The sequence below is a fragment of the Solanum tuberosum genome, unplaced genomic scaffold (assembly GCF_000226075.1).
Source record: "Solanum tuberosum cultivar DM 1-3 516 R44 unplaced genomic scaffold, SolTub_3.0 scf00363, whole genome shotgun sequence".
Lineage (NCBI taxonomy): Eukaryota > Viridiplantae > Streptophyta > Magnoliopsida > Solanales > Solanaceae > Solanum > Solanum tuberosum.
In genome coordinates, this window is record NW_006239298.1 from 478,557 (window position 1) to 495,851 (window position 17,295).

General features: G+C 36.5%; 3 protein-coding genes and 1 long non-coding RNA gene across 9 annotated transcripts; 1 reads left to right on the plus strand and 3 right to left on the minus strand.

The window, feature by feature from the left end:
- Positions 1–824: 824 nt before the first annotated feature.
- LOC102594731 (methyltransferase-like protein 16) lies at positions 825–16,897 on the minus strand. 6 transcript variants are annotated; one of them, XM_015315512.1, is made up of 9 exons: positions 16,654–16,897; positions 14,930–15,135; positions 14,352–14,811; positions 14,036–14,243; positions 12,997–13,104; positions 12,789–12,917; positions 12,602–12,671; positions 11,591–11,650; positions 825–987 (listed from the first exon to the last, which is right to left on the minus strand). In XM_015315512.1, the coding sequence occupies exons 1-9, from the start codon at positions 16,875–16,877 to the stop codon at positions 977–979; spliced, it is 1,476 nt and encodes a 491-aa protein (XP_015170998.1). In that variant the 5' UTR covers positions 16,878–16,897; the 3' UTR covers positions 825–976. The 6 variants fall into 6 exon arrangements, with proteins under 6 accessions (XP_015170998.1, XP_015170999.1, XP_015170997.1 ...); XM_015315511.1 differs by lacking the exon at positions 825–987 and adding an exon at positions 10,931–11,208 and having other exon boundaries at positions 11,547–11,650; XM_015315510.1 differs by lacking the exon at positions 825–987 and adding an exon at positions 10,931–11,334 and having other exon boundaries at positions 11,547–11,650.
- LOC102601562 (methyltransferase-like protein 16 homolog) lies at positions 2,496–4,939 on the minus strand. The gene is made up of 4 exons (XM_015315515.1): positions 4,831–4,939; positions 4,270–4,729; positions 3,819–4,160; positions 2,496–2,570 (listed from the first exon to the last, which is right to left on the minus strand). The coding sequence occupies exons 2-3, from the start codon at positions 4,638–4,640 to the stop codon at positions 3,947–3,949; spliced, it is 585 nt and encodes a 194-aa protein (XP_015171001.1). The 5' UTR covers positions 4,641–4,729; positions 4,831–4,939; the 3' UTR covers positions 2,496–2,570; positions 3,819–3,946.
- On the plus strand, positions 3,130–3,603 carry LOC102597278 (60S ribosomal protein L34-like; the record flags this gene model as incomplete). Its single annotated transcript, XM_015315500.1, has 1 exon — positions 3,130–3,603. A coding segment is annotated over one exon (330 nt), but the record flags the coding sequence as incomplete, so codon positions are not given.
- LOC102595067 (uncharacterized) lies at positions 6,774–10,096 on the minus strand. Its single transcript, XR_001475389.1, has 3 exons — positions 7,190–10,096; positions 6,959–7,065; positions 6,774–6,880 (listed from the first exon to the last, which is right to left on the minus strand). It is a non-coding gene; the product is annotated as an uncharacterized lncRNA (long non-coding RNA).
- Positions 16,898–17,295: the final 398 nt, after the last annotated feature.

Consider the following 17,295-nt stretch of genomic DNA (forward strand, 5'->3'; position numbering starts at 1 on the left):
GAATAAAATAATTGAAATTAGAAATATTTTTTTAAAATAACTTTTAATATTTTTTTGGGAGGGGGTAGGGGTGAAGGTGGGGTAAAAAAATTGAATTTAAAAACGAGCTTTAAATTATATTTTTTTCTTTGGGGGAGCTGGTCTGAGGGTGGGAACAAAATAAATTGATTTTTCTAACAAAAAAATAATTGTAATTTGAAGTTGAAAGAGAGGTTTGGAAAATATTTTTCTTAAGTTTTGAAGGGAAATCATTTTCCTTAAATTTGAGGAAAATGAGTTAATTTGGAAAATATTTTCCAAAACATTTAACTCAACCAAACATGAGAAAATTGGAAAATATTTTTCGAAAAATATTTTCGTTCATACCAAACACACCCTTAGTCCCTGGTGATTGAGAACCAGGGATTTAAAGCCGGCAGGTACTCAGTAATAGTTATTCAGGACCCTGCTGGACAGTATTTTGTTGTATTGGAAGATCATGGCTAAAATTTTGCTGAATTTTGATTTTTGTTGTCTCCCTTATCGTAAGAGACCAATAACCACTTTGTTTTTCCTTTGATAGAAAAGTCCTTTACCTCACTTGTGGGATTACATTTTGTTTGTTGTTGTTGATAGACAATCTCTTTTTATCTTATTGATCAAGCACTAACAAGAAACTTTATTCTATAATCCTGTCCCAAATGAGTAATGCAAAATACATAGACACATTTATTAGTTGCAGAAATATGCCATTCAACCAGGATGATGATATTGCTCATTGAGAATTTGGATAGCATTCAAGCTTAAGATTTTCTACACAATCGTAGTAATATCAGTGAAGTTGCTTTGACCCAAATCAACAAGAAGAAATTCTATCATAAAACAGGAGAGCAAAGAAAGATATACAACATTTCCTACACAACCTACTGTTTAGCCTTACATAAGTCAAAACTTTTTTATTAAAAAGGCAAAAGGTTACACATAAGTCAAACTACTATCATCTGATGCCTTTACTGAATTTGCTCTTCAGGACTTCCTGTAATTGCTGGAATATAACAGAAAATACCCCTGCAAAAAAGAACGAAATATCAAAGGATGGCTAAGAGAATATGTCGATGCAAGTATCTTAAAACCAGGCAGACTGTTTTGACATAGAACCTACTAAGTAAATAGATAAGTAAAATTAGTTAAAAATGTCTAGAGACTGGGACAAGTCTTGACAACTATTTTCCATGAACAATCACCAACAAACCCAAAAATGTATAAGAGAACTAAATGTTTGCGAAGAAAGAGAGTAAAAAGTTAGCTGTTTCAGAATACTGCAGTAAAATACTCTTCTAGAGAGAAGAAAGCAACATAAAATATTGTGGTTGCCAAGGTAATCACATCGAAATAGAAGAATTAGTAGGCCAAAAGGGACTAGAGCTCCAAGTTAAAGCTAACACTAGTATTAAAAAAAAAAACTAACATTAGTACACAACTGAGCACCTCCTAGATGGAAGATGAGAAATTAGTAATTGAAGGCAGATCTCATGGAGCTGTCTTTGAAAGAAGCTTTCCTTTTATTGACTGATGATATCAGCTTGATCATAGAGGATCGAACTGGTCTGGAGTGTAGCCGACGAGGTATGTTTAGAGAACGATGCCCTACATAGCTGGGCCTTTTTGAAGAAGAGAAGACATAGGACATTATTGTCCCTTTAGGCGGCTTTAGCCTATCATGTGGGTCCAGTAGAAGTGGAGAAATAGGAGAGTTTTTAAGGAGATAGATAATGACTTTGTATATGCAAGGAACAACACCTTATTTTTAGTTAGCTTTTGGTGTATCCATGATATTCCCATTTATATAGAAAAAAATTGGTTATCTATAGAAACACATTTTTCTGTAGGCTCTCTATTTTCTTACATACTGCTTATATACAGGAGTTTTCTTAAACCAATTAAATTATTTACCTAATTAGCTTATCAAAGAATCTGTCGAAGGGGAATGAGATAACCAAATCTGACCAAATAGTTCAGGAAGCAGGGAAAAGAGGAAAATGAAATATTACTACACTGATTGGATCTGAGAAAATGGTTTTGGACAAACCTGGTACAGGGATCTCTTTCTGTAGCAATAATCCTTTCACCAGAAGAGTCCCTGGTATCTGCTGGAAGACCTATAGATACAACCAGGCATTAGATCACATCATTCTAAATAATAAGGAGACTAACAAGCCGCCCTATGAATAACGAGGCATTAGTTCGAAAGGCAAATCACTTTAATAAGAAAATTACAGAAACACAGAGACGCATGTCATTCAGTTGGTCAGAGGGACAATTTGCAGATATCAATATATCCTGGTCGGTCCCATTCTGTGTTTGAGTCTTCAGGATAGAATTACATTGCTCAGCTGACAAAGTTACCTAGAAGAAAATTTAGATTCAGGAAAAACATGTAATAGGTGCAGTAATAATCATAGAGAAGAACAAATGGAGCGTACATCAACTTTGAATGAGGCAGAGTCTAATTTAGAGGATGCACCAATATTGCAGAAGTAGGATTCCACTGATTGCAATACATTGAAGGCACTATGATGGCGCTGCAGACCCTAAACAAACATTGGAGATCAATAAGAAATCTTGGACCCACCAGCAATGGAGTAATTAACAGAACTAGTCCAACCACTTCGTGCCAAAACTAGTCAGTCTGCCAAAGGAACACATGACCTCATATGTATGGTAGAATTTCAAAACCTTGGTGAATGCATAATGTGTCAACAATCAATTTATAATGCAGAAGGATAACAATGCCAACACAAGTGACAGACGACTTTTTTTCTGCATTCAGGTGAGGGGAAGGGGAGGCCAGATCACAGAGCTTATTTTGAGTTGAAGTTGGCAAATAAAAAAGATCACTTGAAATTGAGTTAGTACTTTGAAGGTTTTACTAAAGAAGAACCAGTTCAACATCTACAATAGTCAAAACCTTCAAAATACCAACTCAACCCCCATAACTTAGTATGTCTGTACACAAAACTTGAGTTGAAGTTGGCAAATAAAAAAAGATCACTTGAAGTTGGAAAGCCGTTTGTTGGAGTTGAGTTGTGTTTGGGCATTTAGGCATGAACTTCACTTGCAAAAAGAGTTCATAAATAATAGAAGCTTTGAAAAACTTCACTTGAAATACACCTTAAACCAACTGTTTCAACTGAAAAATATTTCAATTTAAGAAATCCAAAACTTCAATTTGCTAATGGTCCTAAGTGCCCTGTCACTGGAAAGAGGATTCAGGGGATTCCTCACCTGAGACCAGCTGAGTACAAGAGGTCCAGGCTGTCTAGGAATAGGAGGACTGTGAACCGTGCCTATGGTGGAGTATTGTCTGGAGGAGCAGTGAGGGAGAGGATTGTCCGAGCTTTCTTGGTGGAAGAGCAAAAAATTGTTAAGAAGGTTTTGAAGATCCAAAAAGCCAAAGAAAAGTTGGCATCTAAGAGTTGAGCAGAGAGTTTAGAGGAACTTTCTTTTTATGTTTTGGTGAAATTTTGACATTCAAGTGTTTACTAGTTTTGTGCTACAAATTGACCTTGTTGCTACAACAATTTAAGGCAGTTTTTTGCTTTAGTTGATTATATTTTGACTCCATTGCCATTCTATATAAGTTAAAGTTGTTTGTCTAAAAAAAAAAAAAAAACTTCAATTTGCAAAAAAATTATACTTGCAAGTGAAGTCATGGGCCACATGGCCAGAGAGACCCTTAAAGACTTCAAGCAGGTTGTATCATACTCAGCAACATCTCTAACAAAAGACACAAAACTTGCACATGAAATAAGGGACAGTATCAAATGAAAGGAAATTACTTGGGTCCTGGAACATAAAGTCCACTTCTAATTTTCACTGACAAACTTATGATATTTGAGCTCTGTTTTATCAGAATAATCAATTTCCCCATGATTGCCCAGATGACCGAATAAAAGGCTAGTAAATATCAGACCTCAAGAATGAATGACATGTTATTCTTTTCAGCCACATGAGATGGTACAATCTTCTTGGAAGCAGGGAGAAATGACCAGGCAAGGCCCCATCGGCATGTTTGGCCTTGCACAAATTCAGTTGTCTTTACTATTGTTGCTCCAACCTCCCAAAGCTTTGATATCAGTACCTTTAGGTTAGTTTTTCTTCCAACCATTGAGGTGTACCACCTGGCAAACATGAGGTCAGGAAATATAAGGACTCTTCACAATTGAGCCTTCATGATAAACTTCTGTAACACATAATGCAATAAACCAGATTCTAAGAATGATTCCATACCGAAATGATTGCCTTAGTTGAACACTATCCTCAATAATGCGAGTGATAAAAGCACTCTCTCCCCCGGGACAAACCATCTCCTGCACAGTCCCACCACAAGAAGTCTTTGGATTTAATCCAGCTTCCTCTATCGTCTCAAAAAATGGAGGATTGCACATACAAAAGTCAAATTTCTCCCCATCCTTGACTACACCAACAAGTATAGGTTGTCCACCATAACCTTTTCCTATACCTGAGTGCATTTGGAGATGAGCAGGAGGTGAAGGCCCAATGACAACAGCCTTTCCATTGTCGAAGTCTGCGTCTGTACATTGGCCATATTTTCCTGCTTCATCATTCAACTCCTCACTGGAAGATGCTGGGTTTTCCATGTTAACTCTTCTGATCTCAATCAGTTCAGAAATATGAGGATTGCTTTTGACATTTTTCTCTGCCCACTCCAAAGCTACATCAGTAAAATCTGTATAAAGCAAAAACTGAAGGAATCAATGTTTTGAAAATATGTAGCACAGTTCTACTAGCGAAACACCAGCAACGATGCAAGTTAAGGGAGAAAATTACAAATTAGAGGGGGCTACCAGAGCCAACAAACTTCCAACCCAGAAGAGATGCACCAAGAAGAGGGTAAATGCAATTGGTCCCAGTTCCTATATCAAAACCTTTAGCAGTGTTTCTGTCAGCTTGAACATTAGGAATGATGTCCGATGATAAAAAATCTTCAATCCAATGAATATAGTTTGATCTGTTGGGAACTGTGGTGCAGAGCTGTCCATCGAGAATCCACCTACATAAAGAACATGTTCAGGCATATGCGGATGGGAGAGTGACATCGTTTAGAATGTAATGGATCTCTACAGACAAACATACACTTGCATCTAAAGCTGAATACCTGCATCTATAGTCTGCTTGTCACTTAACATAGACAAGAAAGGGTTTCTCCTTTTCTTTTTTTCCTTTTTTTTTTGGGAACATTATGTTAACTGTTTATACACCAAACTGTAGGTAGGTTCTATCCCAAGCTTAGATTGTATCAAAGCTCCAATGCAGCTTGGAAGCACAGAGCCACTAGTAATTAAGTAATATATTCAGGTTCCTCTAGCTTAAAACTCATTCAAAATAAAATTATTTGATAAACATTTATTTCATTTTTCATTAATGGTGTAACATCTCCTATGGACTTTTAGCAAACAAAAGATTAAAAAATGACATCAGAAAAGCCAAAGGTTCTGGTTCCATCATTGGCAGGTGGACAGCAGTTCTTCTTTTTCTTTTTCTTTTCTTTTTTTGGGGGTAACTAAGAAATCTGCTTTTTACGGCTTCGAAATCAGAGATAACAGGTCCATTACGTTGCCCTTCTCCACTTAACAATATGGGACTTGGTTCATCGGCAAGTAGGTGGACAACACTCTAAAGCAAATAACTTTACTTTAATTCCCCCAGGCCACCATAGACTGAAAGTGACATGCAAGGTGAAGTTAAAAGAAGAAACAGCTTAGAACTGTAAAGGGAAAAACTATTATGAAGGTAAAGTTAAAGAAACAATTTAGAACTGTAGAGGAAAAAACTACCTTAACTTAGAAATGCTCAGATTGCTAATACTTTAAACAATAAACTTAGCAGCAACAGAGTGACCAAAATCTTGAAATTTATTAGTATTCCTTTATTCCTCATGTATGACAGCATCAACCCAAAATGTTTGAGACTAAACAATTAGTAGTACTGTTAAATACCCCTTTCACAAACTTGAAGAATATAAGTTTAACTTCACAATTCAAATTTAAATACCATTACTAATGGAGTACTATTTCGCACCACTTGCACATACTTGAATAATAGAGTATAACTTAACTTCACTATTCAAATTTTCAATGTTGATATGATGCTTCATCTATTAAACCATTATTCAAGATTTGATATTTTCTTTCACCGGTAAAAATATAACGAAGTTAAAGTAACATCTTAAAACTACGAAACCAATCAAATTGAGCATATAAAATCGAACTTCTCATACAAGATTGAATCAAGGGATACTATACAGTGAAGTAAACACCTTTTTTCCAGAAAGGGGAAATGGGTATGTAACAGGAATAATAAAGGAAAGAAAAGAAAGCTAATTGATTGCCAATCCACTGAATAGTAAACTTAGAAGTAACACAGTTAGTTGAGGATCAAAAATCTTTAAAAAGAAACAGAAAAGTAGCGTAAGGTTTAGATGCTCTGTATTCAAGAAAACATAAAACTCGGATACCCTTTTTACATAACAATAACCTGGAAAAAGAAAAAGATAAAATGGGGGTTTACCAATTGAGGCCATGATCATGGAGCAAGACTCTGGTGAGTTCACGTGTGGCATTGAAATCGGTCCAATCAATTCTTGGTCGACCATCTCCAGAATAGAAAACGTAAGGTGAAAAGGTAAGAGTATTTAGAGGCCAATAAGGAGAAATCTGGCGGGTTATTAGAGTACTTGTTACGAGGATGGGTAGTGGCTCTCTCTCCTCTTTCTCTTCTTGCTCCACATTGCTACCAAAACAGGTAAGCAGATTTGAAAATAGTATAAACCGTGAGTATGAGCCTAGTTTGATACTAATATGAGTTAACTAGCACCTTCCTGATGCCACAAAAATATAAACATTAAATTTAAAACGATACAAAGAAGTTCTGGGGAGGGGGAGCACAAGCCACTCACCAGAATGCAAAAGCAAATCCAGATATGGATATATTGTTCAGTTGATGATAATGTCTTGCAATTGGTTTGGTCTTCCCATCAAATCACCCACTAGAGTTCCATTATCTCTGCACAAATATAAACGAAACAACAGAAAATGCCAAATTATGGATTTTCGTCAGCTAAATTGTCTCTATCATACAATCTATATGAAGGCTGAAAAAATTATTACGAATTTAGCAAAGTTCTTACTTGAAATGAAATTTTGACTGACGTGGGCCCATTCTGTCTTGAATTCTTGATTGAGTACAATTCAGCTTCTTCCATTTCAATCTTTCATACACATGGTTCCCTCCTTGAAAGTAGTATTTCTTGGAGAACACTGGATACCCCTAACAGTACTTTACTGAAGAAATCCTCTTTCAAATAAAATAGCAAAGTAATTAAGAGGAAGTAAATAGGAAAACTCGGAACCTTGTCTTCACTTATGGCATCCAGTTAAATACTCTTGATACAACTGAAATTTTTTCTGAAAACCTAAATCCTTTTGTTTCAACAATCTAAAAATCTGTAGCTCATTTACCCCCAGCGTTGCGAGACTATCATTGAATTTGAGCTCTACTGGACACCCCTCATCGAACAACTCCACTCCTGTCATCTCTTTGCTGGCATTTGAGATAGGTTCTTCATGTTTTTTATAGATGAAGGTTGTAAATCTTTTATCAGGTTCTACTCCCAAATCCATTTTTGAGATATAACAGTCAGAGAATGCCACACGTTCATGTAAACAGAGAGGCCTCATTTTTTCCAACCAATCGCTAGGGCACTCAGTATCTGCATCAAGGGAAACTGAATAGCCATCATCAGGCTCATTACCAGAGTGTGACAAACCGATTTCATGGGTCACCTTCATAACTTTATCACTCTGAAGCCTCAACTCAGCATCAAGTGGCAATATATCTCTTTCTGCAATTCGAAGGTTATTAAGAGCTACCAGAAAAGCAGGAGGAAGAACGGGAGCAGAAGAACAGCAAGACTGAACTTCTTCTGGTGTCTCATCAATACAACATTTATGCAAGGGAAAAGGCAGTGGATATAGTTTGTCGAAAATGTCAGAAAATTCTAGAGAAGGTTTCTTCGGTTTCAGGGGAAATTCAGGGAATCTCAAGAAGGCAGAGAAAGTGAACCCCAGAAGATTATTAGGCAAACTGGTGCTAATGCTTTCTAGTGCAATCTCATAAATGCTTGCTGGCAAGCTGATACCTTTGATTACATCAGAAACGATTAGAGATGATTTTAGTCATGCGACGCCACATTCTTGAAGCTTCTGACATATTTGCTGGTGGAACTCTGAACGATTTTCTTCAGAATCTTTTAGATTCTCCATGTATTTCCTACTAACGAATTTAGGTAGTTTTCCATTCAGATACTCTTTAAGAAAGTCAAGGCCCAGGTAGATGTGGCTCTTTTTCAATTCCAATTCTTCAACACCCATATCATATAGAAGGTTATTTTCAGAACACACAGAATTTCCTCCATAAGGTGCTTCTGACTTTTTCCTCAGAGTCCCATGCTGCAGTGTATCTCTGAGCTTCTAAACTGCCACAGGACATTAACCTTACAAGGAAAAAGCTAGCAGAGCTATCAGTATCATCTGATTGGATAGAAAGGCCATTGTTGAGAATACCAAACCCCAAAACAATGACTTTCTTTTGCCTCCAATCAATCCAATCAGGAAGAATATCTTCAGAGAAATATTCTCTCATAAGACAACTTTCACGACAGCAATCACGACCAGACAGTGAGAGGTCTAAAGGTCGCCCCCAAGCACATACAGATTTACTGAGCCTCGAAATTTCTGAAAATTTATGGCTGTGATTGCTGTCTGGCCCATAGCAGAATAGAGAAAATTCACAATCCCAGAATGATCCTACCAAAATGCAACTCCCTGATTCAGTAGCCCAAGCCCATTTATCATCTCTACTACGTCGCCTCAGGTCAGACAATCTCAAAACAGTCACGTAAGCTGGATTATTCAGACCATGGATTATACAGCCCTTGAATTTGCAACAATCAACATCCTCGGATGCCAGCTAAATTCACAGCTTACCCACTGTTCATCTCTATCCAACTTACCCCACAAAACTTGCAATTTCTTGCCTTGCAATACATCAGAAGCACAGAAAGTGTGACTCTTTCCGCAAGAACTCATATCAAACAAAAATAAATCCCCATTTTTCAACATCACCACACACTCTTCTCTCAAATGTGGACTCCAACAAGCATGGCAAACAGTCCCACCTTTGAACAAGTTTCTATCAGCACTACCCACATAATCTAACATAACATTTTCGTCTCCTTTAACCCCTATGTTTACGCTATACCAATGAACAGAATACAAAGTACAAACCAATAAATACCCAAAAGTAATATAACTAGAAGAACAAGAATCATCAATTTCACTAACTGGGTTCACTAATAACCTCAAAATTCTAAAATTTAGCTTGTGATTATGCACTAAAAAAGATGTACCATTCTTGAATTTCTTAGCCACAAATTGGGTATCTTCAGAACAGAGCATAAATAACCCAACTTGGTCATAATTCTCTCCCGTTAGAGAAATTCCTATAATTGAATTGGGTTTGCTATTTTTACCAACATTAGGAAGTGGAAGAAACTGGATTGAATTAAAGTTGTGAATTGAGTCAGAAACCTGTGGAGTAAACTCTGTAGCAATTGAAGAAGCTGTAGAAAAAAGCATACCACTTGAAGTTTGAAGGAATCTTGGTAGAGAGAGGTCAGGAACCGGAGGAGGAAGCCGAGTAGATAACAATGGCGAGCGAAGGAGTGGCGTCAGCGTTTCTTCACATGGTCTGAAAATCAAAGGTCCTATTGGACTATCAATACGGCGGCGTTTCGAAGAGGATTCTTCGTGTGAATTTGAGAGGAGACGTGGTGGAGAAAAGGATGAACATCCTGTCCAAAGAGCCCTTCCACTCGTCGGAAAAATTCATCGTTCTTTTTCTCTGTAGATTAACGGTACGGCGAAAAGGAAAGAAAGGGAGTATTGAAAAATACAAAAATTCTACATGCCCCAACACTTCTCCTAATACAAGTTTGAGTCCAAATAGAAGAAAAGAGAAAAGTCCAAACAGGAGTATAAACAATTTTCTTTGAAAAGAAAAATGAAATTGGATTAAATTGATGAACAAACATTCCTTCTTTTTTTTTTTAACGCAATACACAAAAATAGTAGATTATTTTTTTGTAATCTTATTTATAATGGATAAATAAAATTGAAACACAAATGTTAGTATACATAACAATAATATATCATTAATAACAATCATAAAATTTTAGACAATTTTGTCATTATAACAAGTTTAATAAAAAAATACTCACAAAAAGATTTTAATTTTAAATATAATGTTTGTATTGATTGTTACATTTTATTGTATCGTTTAAATCCATCGTTAGGTAACGGCGAAAAAATTCATGTAACAATCGATTTGGTGTAATCGCGTCGTTAGCTTGATATTTTCTTCTCATTCTGTCTTCATTTATATTACTTAATAATTATATTTCATCTTTTACTCTAACTTTTCATAGTAGCTCTACCTCGTACCCTACTTTTCTTGTAGGTTTATCATTTTCAAATTATGAAAATGTGGCCGAAATGTAACTACACAGAACGATACAATCTATCAAAACATTGTATATATTCATTAAAAAAATATAGTACTATACAATACAACACAATACGATATATTATGAAACAATAAAAAACGTAACAACCATCAAACCAGTCCTTCTTGACTTGTCCCCTCCAGAATACTTCGTGTTTGATTTCTTCTTTTTGTTTATCTCACAGCTCATCCCTTTCCAACCCTGTCAGCTTAGGGAGCACATCCGAATATTTTCTGGTCGTGCATCCTCCTCCTCCTGCTGAATTGAGCCAGACTCTGATTTTTACCCATTTTTTGTCGATACAATTATACATGATGGGAGTGATGATACAGGTAGCAACCTTTGCTGTGAAGTACAAGGGCCACCCTTTCAACTGAAGCATATCAGAAAATGAGCCTCTTATATGCTTTCGGCTGCCATGGGCTTCACAATTATCACCTGTAATTTGTTTCGAGTTTTAAATGACTGGTTAGACCAAGGGCGTTAACAGATAAACTGCTAGTTTGGCCACTGATTACGTTTTTGGTGTGTTATGATGCCTAGGAAAGATTGATGAGGTGGACTTTCCCCGGTAAGATGCCTACCTGGAAGCAGCAACAATGTTAGTCTCTAGTGATTGAGAACCAGGGATTTAAAGCCGGCAGGTACTCAGTAATAGCTATTCAGGACCCAGCTGGATAGTATTTTGTTGCATTCAAGCTCTAGATTTTCTACACAATAGTAGTACTATCAGTGAAGTTGCTTGACCCAAATCAACAACAAGAAATTCTATCATAAAACGGGAGAGCAAAGAAAGATATACAACATTTCCTACACAACCTAACTGTTTAGCCTTACATAAGTTTTAACTTATTATTAAAAAGGCAAAGAATACACATAAGTCACACTGCTATCATCCCACTAGTAGTTTGGCAGATCATACGCAGGATATCTTCTGCACCTAGAGAAGGAGCCATCATCTGATGCCTTTACTGAATTTGCTCTTCAGGACTTCTTGTAATTGCTGGAATATAACAGAAAATACCCCTGCAGAGAATATGTTGATGCAAGTATCTTAAAACCAGGCAGACTGTTTTGACATAGAACCTACTAAGTAAATAGATATTAGTTAAAAATGTCTAGAGACTGGGACAAGTCTTGACAACTATTTTCCATGAACATTCACCAACAAACCCAAAAATGTATAAGAGAACTAAATGTTTGAAGAGAGATAGTAAAAAGTTAGCTGTTTCAGAATACTGCAGAAAAATATTCTGGTTGCCAAGGTAATCACATCGATAGAAGAATTAGTAGGCCAAAAGGGACTAGAGATCCAAGTTATAGCTAACACTAATATTTAACGGAAAAAAAAAAAACTAACACTAGTACACGACTGAGCACCTCCTAGGTGTAAGATGAGAAATTAGTAATTGAAGGCAGATCTCATGAAGTTGTCTTTGAAAGAAGCTTTCCTTTTATTGACTGATGATATCAGCTTGATCTAGGGGATCGAACTGGTCTGGAGTGTAGCCGACGAGGTGTGTTTAGAGTGATGCCCAACATAGCTGGGTCTTTTTGAAGAAGAGAAGACGTAGGACATTATTGTCCCTTTAGGCGGCTTTAGCCTATCATGTGGGTCCAGTAGAAGTAGAGAAATAGGAGAGTTTCTAAGGAGATAGATAATGACTTTGTATATGCAAGGAACAACACCTTATTTTTAGTTAGCTTTTGATGTACCCATGATATTCCCATTTGTATACAAAATTGGTTATCTATAGGAACACGTTTTTGTGTAGGCTCTCTATTTTTTTACATACTGCTTATATACAGGAGTTTTCTTAAACCAATTAAATTATTTACCTAATTACCTTATCAAAGAATCTGTCGAAGGGGACTGAGACGCAACCAAATCTGACCAAATAGTACAGGAAGAGGGGAAAAGAGGAAAATGAAATATCACTGCACTGATTGGATCCGAGCAAATGGTTTTGGACAAACCTGGTACAGGGATCTCTTTCTGGAGCAATAATCCTTTCACCAGAAGTGTCCCTGGTATCTGCTGGAAGACCTATAGATACAACCAGGCATTAGACCGCATCATGCTAAATAATAAGGAGATAACAAGCCACCCTATGAATAACGAGGCATTAGTTCGAAAGGCAAATCACTATAATAAGAAAATTACAGAAACACAGAGACGCATGCCATTCAGTTTGTCAGAGGGACAATTTGCAGATATCAATATATTCTGGTCGGTCCCATTCTGTGTTTGGGTCTTCAGGATAGAATTACATTGCTCAGTTGACAAAGTTACCTAGAAGAAAGCATTTAGATTCAGGAAAAACATGTAATTGGTGCAGTAATAATCAGAGAGAAGAACAAATGGAGCGTACATCAACTTTAAATGAGGCAGAGTCTAATTTAGAAGATGCACCCATATTGCGGAAGTAGGATTCCACTGATTGCAATACATCGAAGGCACTCTGATGGCGCTGCAGACCCTAAACAAACATGGAGATCAATAAGACATCTTGGACCCACCAGCAATGGAGTAATTAACAGAACTAGTCCAACCAGTTCGTGCCAAAACTAGTTAGTCTGCCAAAGGAACACATGACCTCATATGTATGGTAGAAGTTCAAAACCTTGGTGAATGTATAATGTGTCAACAATCAATTTATAATGTAGAAGGATAACAATGCCAACACAAGTGACGGAAGACTTTTTTTCTGCGTTCAAGTGGGGGAAGGGGGAGAGCAGAGCACATAGCTTGTTTTAATTTGAAGTTGGCAAATAAAAAAGATCACTTGAAGTTGAATTAGTATTTTGAAGGTTTTACTAAAGAAGAACTAGTTCCACATCTACAATAGTCAAAACCTTCAAAATACCAACTCAACCCCCATAACTTAGTATGCCTGTGCACAAAATTTGAGTTGAAGTTGGCAAATTAAAAAAGATCACTTGAAGTTGGAAAGCCGTTTGTTGGAGTTGAATTGTGTTTGGGCATTTAGGCATGAACATCACTTGCAAAAAAAATTCAGAAATAGTTGAAGCTTTGAAAAACTTCACTTGAAATACACCTTAAACCAACTGTTTCAACATGAAAAAATATTTCAATTTAAAAAATCCAAAACTTCAATTTGCAAATAATTATACTTGCAAGTGAAGTCATGGGCCACATGGCCAGATAGACCCTTAAAGACTTCAAGCAGGTTGCATCGAACTCAGCAACATCTCTAACAAAAGACACGAAACTTGCACATGAAAGGAGGGACAGTATCAGGTGAAAGGAAATTACTCGGGTCCTGGAACATAAAGTCCACTTCTAATTTTCACTGACAAACTTATGATAATTGAGCTCTGTTTTATCAGAATAATCAATTTCCCCGTGATTGCCCAGATGACCAAATAAAAGGCTAGTAAATATCAGACCTCAAGCATGAATGACATGTTATTCTTTTCAGCCACATGAGATGGTACAATCTTCTTGGAAGCAGGGAGAAATGACCAGGCAAGGCCCCATCGGCATGTTTGGCCTTGCACAAATTCAGTTGTCTTTACTATTGTTGCTCCAACCTCCCAAAGCTTTGATATCAGTACCTTTAGGTTAGTTTTTCTTCCAACCATTGAGGTGTACCACCTGGTAAACATGGGTTCAGGAAATATAAGGACTCTTCACAATTGAGCCTTCGTGATAAACTTCTGTAACACATAATGCAATAAACCAGATTCTAAGAATGATTCCATCCGAAATGATTGCCTTAGTTGAACACTATCCTCAATAATGCGAGTGATAAAAGCACTCTCTCCCCCGGGACAAACCATCTCCTGCTCAGTCCCGCCACAAGAAGTCTTTGGATTTAATCCAGCTTCCTCTATCGTCTCAAAAAATGGAGGGTTGCACATACAAAAGTCAAATTTCTCCCCATCCTTGACTACACCAACAAGTATAGGTGGTCCACCATATCCTTTTCCTATACCTGAGTGCATTTGGAGATGAGCAGGAGGTGAAGGCCCAATGACAACAGCCTTTCCATTGTCAAACTCTGCGTCTGTACATTGGCCATATTTTCCTGGTTCATCATTCAACTCCTCACTGGAAGATGCTGGGTTTTCCAGGTTAACTCTTCTGATCTCAATTAATTCAGAAATATGAGGATTGCTTTTGACATTTTTCTCTGCCCACTCCAAAGCTACATCACTAAAATCTGTATAAAGCAAAATCGGAAGGAATCAATGTTTTGTAAATATGTAGCACAGTCCTATTAGCAGAACACCAGCAACGATGCAAGTTAAGGGAGAAAATTACAAATTAGAGGGGGCTACCAGAGCCAACAAACTTCCAACCCAGAAGAGATGCACCAAGAAGAGGGTAAATGCAATTGGTCCCAGTTCCTATATCAAAACCTTTAGCAGTGTCTCTGTCAGCTTGAACTTTAGGAATGATGTCCGATGACAAAAGATCTTCGATCCAATGAATATAGTTTGATCTGTTGGGGACTGTGGGGCAGAGCTGTCCATCGGGAATCCACCTACATGAAGAACATGTTCAGGCATATGCAGATGGGAGAATGACATCATTTAGAATGTAAGGGATCTCTACAGACAAACATACACTTGCATCTAAGCTGCATGCCTGCATCTATAGTCTGCTTGTCACTTAACATAGACAAGAAAGGATTTCTCCTTTTTCCTTTTTACCTTTTTTTGGGAACATTATGTTAACTGTTTATACACCAAACTGTAGGTAGGTTCTATCCCAAGCTTAGATTGTATCACAGCTCCAATGCAGCTTGGAAGCATAGAGCCACTAGTAATTAAGTAATATATTCAGGTTCCTCTAGCTTAAAACTCATTCATAAAAATATTTATCTGATAAACATTTATTTCATTTTTCATTTATGGTTTAACATCTCCTATGGACTTTTAGCAATCAAAAGATTAAAAAATTACATATAAAATGCCAAGGGTTCTGGTTCCATCATTGGCAGGTGGACAGCAGTTCTTCTTTTTCTTTTCCATTTTTGGGGGGTAACTAAGAAATCTGCTTTTTACGGCTTCAAAATCAGAGATAACAGGTCCATTCCATTGCCCTTCTCCACTTAACAATATGGGACTTGGTTCACCGGCAAGTAGGTGGACAACACTCTAAAGCAAATAACTTTACTTCAATTCCCCAGGCCACCATAGAATGAAAGTGACATGGAAGGTGAAGTTAAAAGAAGAAACAGCTTAGAACTGTAAAGGGAAAAACTATTATGAAGGTAAAGTGAAAAAAAAACAACTTAGAACTATAGAGGAAAAAACTACCTTAACTTAGAAATGCTCAGATTGCTAATACTTTAAACAATAAACTTAGCAGCAACAGAGTGACCAAAATCTTGAAATTTATTAGTATTCCTTTATTCCTCATGTATGACAGCATCAACCCAAAATGTTTGAGACTAAACAATTAGTAGTACTGTTAAATACCCCTTTCACAAACTTGAAGAATATAAGTTTAACTTCACAATTCAAATTTAAATACCATTACTAATGGAGTACTATTTAGCACCACTTACACAAACTTGAATAATAAAGTATAACTTAACTTCGCTATTCAAATTTCAATGTTGATATGATGCTTCATCTATTAAACCTGTATTCAAGATTTAATATTTTCTTTCAGCGGAAAAAACCTAACATGTTAAATTAACATCTTAAAACTCCGAAACCAATCAAATTGTGCATGTAAAATCAAACCTCTCATACAAGATGGTACCTAGGATACTATATAGTGAAGCAAACACCTTTTTTCCAGAAAGGGGAAATGGGTATGTAACAGGAATAATAAAGGAAAGAAAAGAAAGCTAATTGATTGCCAATCCACTGAATAGTAAACTTAGAAGTAACACAGTTAGTTGATGATCAAGAATCTTTAAAAATCTTTAAAAAGAAACAGAAAAGTAGCGTAAGGTTTAGATGCTCTGTGTTCAAGAAAACATAAAACTCGGATACCATTTTTACATAACAATAACCTGGAAAAAGAAAAAGATAAAATTGGGGTTTACCAATTGAGGCCATGATCATGGTGGAGCAAGACTCTGGTGAGTTCACGTGTGGCATTGAAATCGGTCCAATCAATTCTTGGTCGACCATCTCCAGAATAGAAAACGTAAGGTGCAAAGGTAGAGTATTTAGAGGCCAATAAGGAGAAATCTGGCGGGTTATCAGAGTACTTGTTACGAGGATGGGTAGTGGCTCTCTCTCCTCTCTTCCTCTTCTTGCTCCCCATTGCTACCAAAACTCAAAATCCTTTCTTCTCTGCGAATATTTATTGTTTTGATTTTTGAATAATTGATGAAAGCCGGGTCGGGTGTTGTTATGGGCCAGCTACAGAGTAAGCCGGGTGATTTTTATAAGAATTATTAAGTACCGAAATTTCATAAATTCAATTACAAAAAAAATGAATTTTTCATTGTTTTCGAATTCATTTCTTGATTGTCTGATACATTGCAAATGATATGTTACAGGGATAGGGACATATCCAAGAAAAGATTTTTGTAAATTTTTTAAATGTCAGAAAATTTTAGAGATTATGAAATCTTAAATTGTGTATTTATTTAATTTTTCCAAATAATATTTATACTTTTTAAATTGGAAATGTTTTATTGTTCAAAAATTATAATTAACTTTGATTATGAATAGTTTAA

What these genes read in the sequence shown, in the direction of transcription:
- LOC102601562 (XM_015315515.1), bottom strand. Translation starts at nt 4,640, where the DNA reads ATGGAAAACCCAGCATCTTCCAGTGAGGAGTTGAATGATGAAGCAGGA. An exon ending in CAACTAAGGCAATCATTTCG is followed by an intron (nt 4,161 to 4,269) that starts GTATGGAATCAT and finishes CATGTTTGCCAG; the next exon opens with GTGGTACACCTCAATGGTTG.
- LOC102594731 (XM_015315513.1), bottom strand. Translation starts at nt 16,877, where the DNA reads ATGGGGAGCAAGAAGAGGAAGAGAGGAGAGAGAGCCACTACCCATCCT. An exon ending in CATGATCATGGCCTCAATTG is followed by an intron (nt 15,136 to 16,653) that starts GTAAACCCCAAT and finishes TTCTTCATGTAG; the next exon opens with GTGGATTCCCGATGGACAGC. An exon ending in ACATGCGTCTCTGTGTTTCT is followed by an intron (nt 2,139 to 2,256) that starts GTAATTTTCTTA and finishes TTGTATCTATAG; the next exon opens with GTCTTCCAGCAGATACCAGG.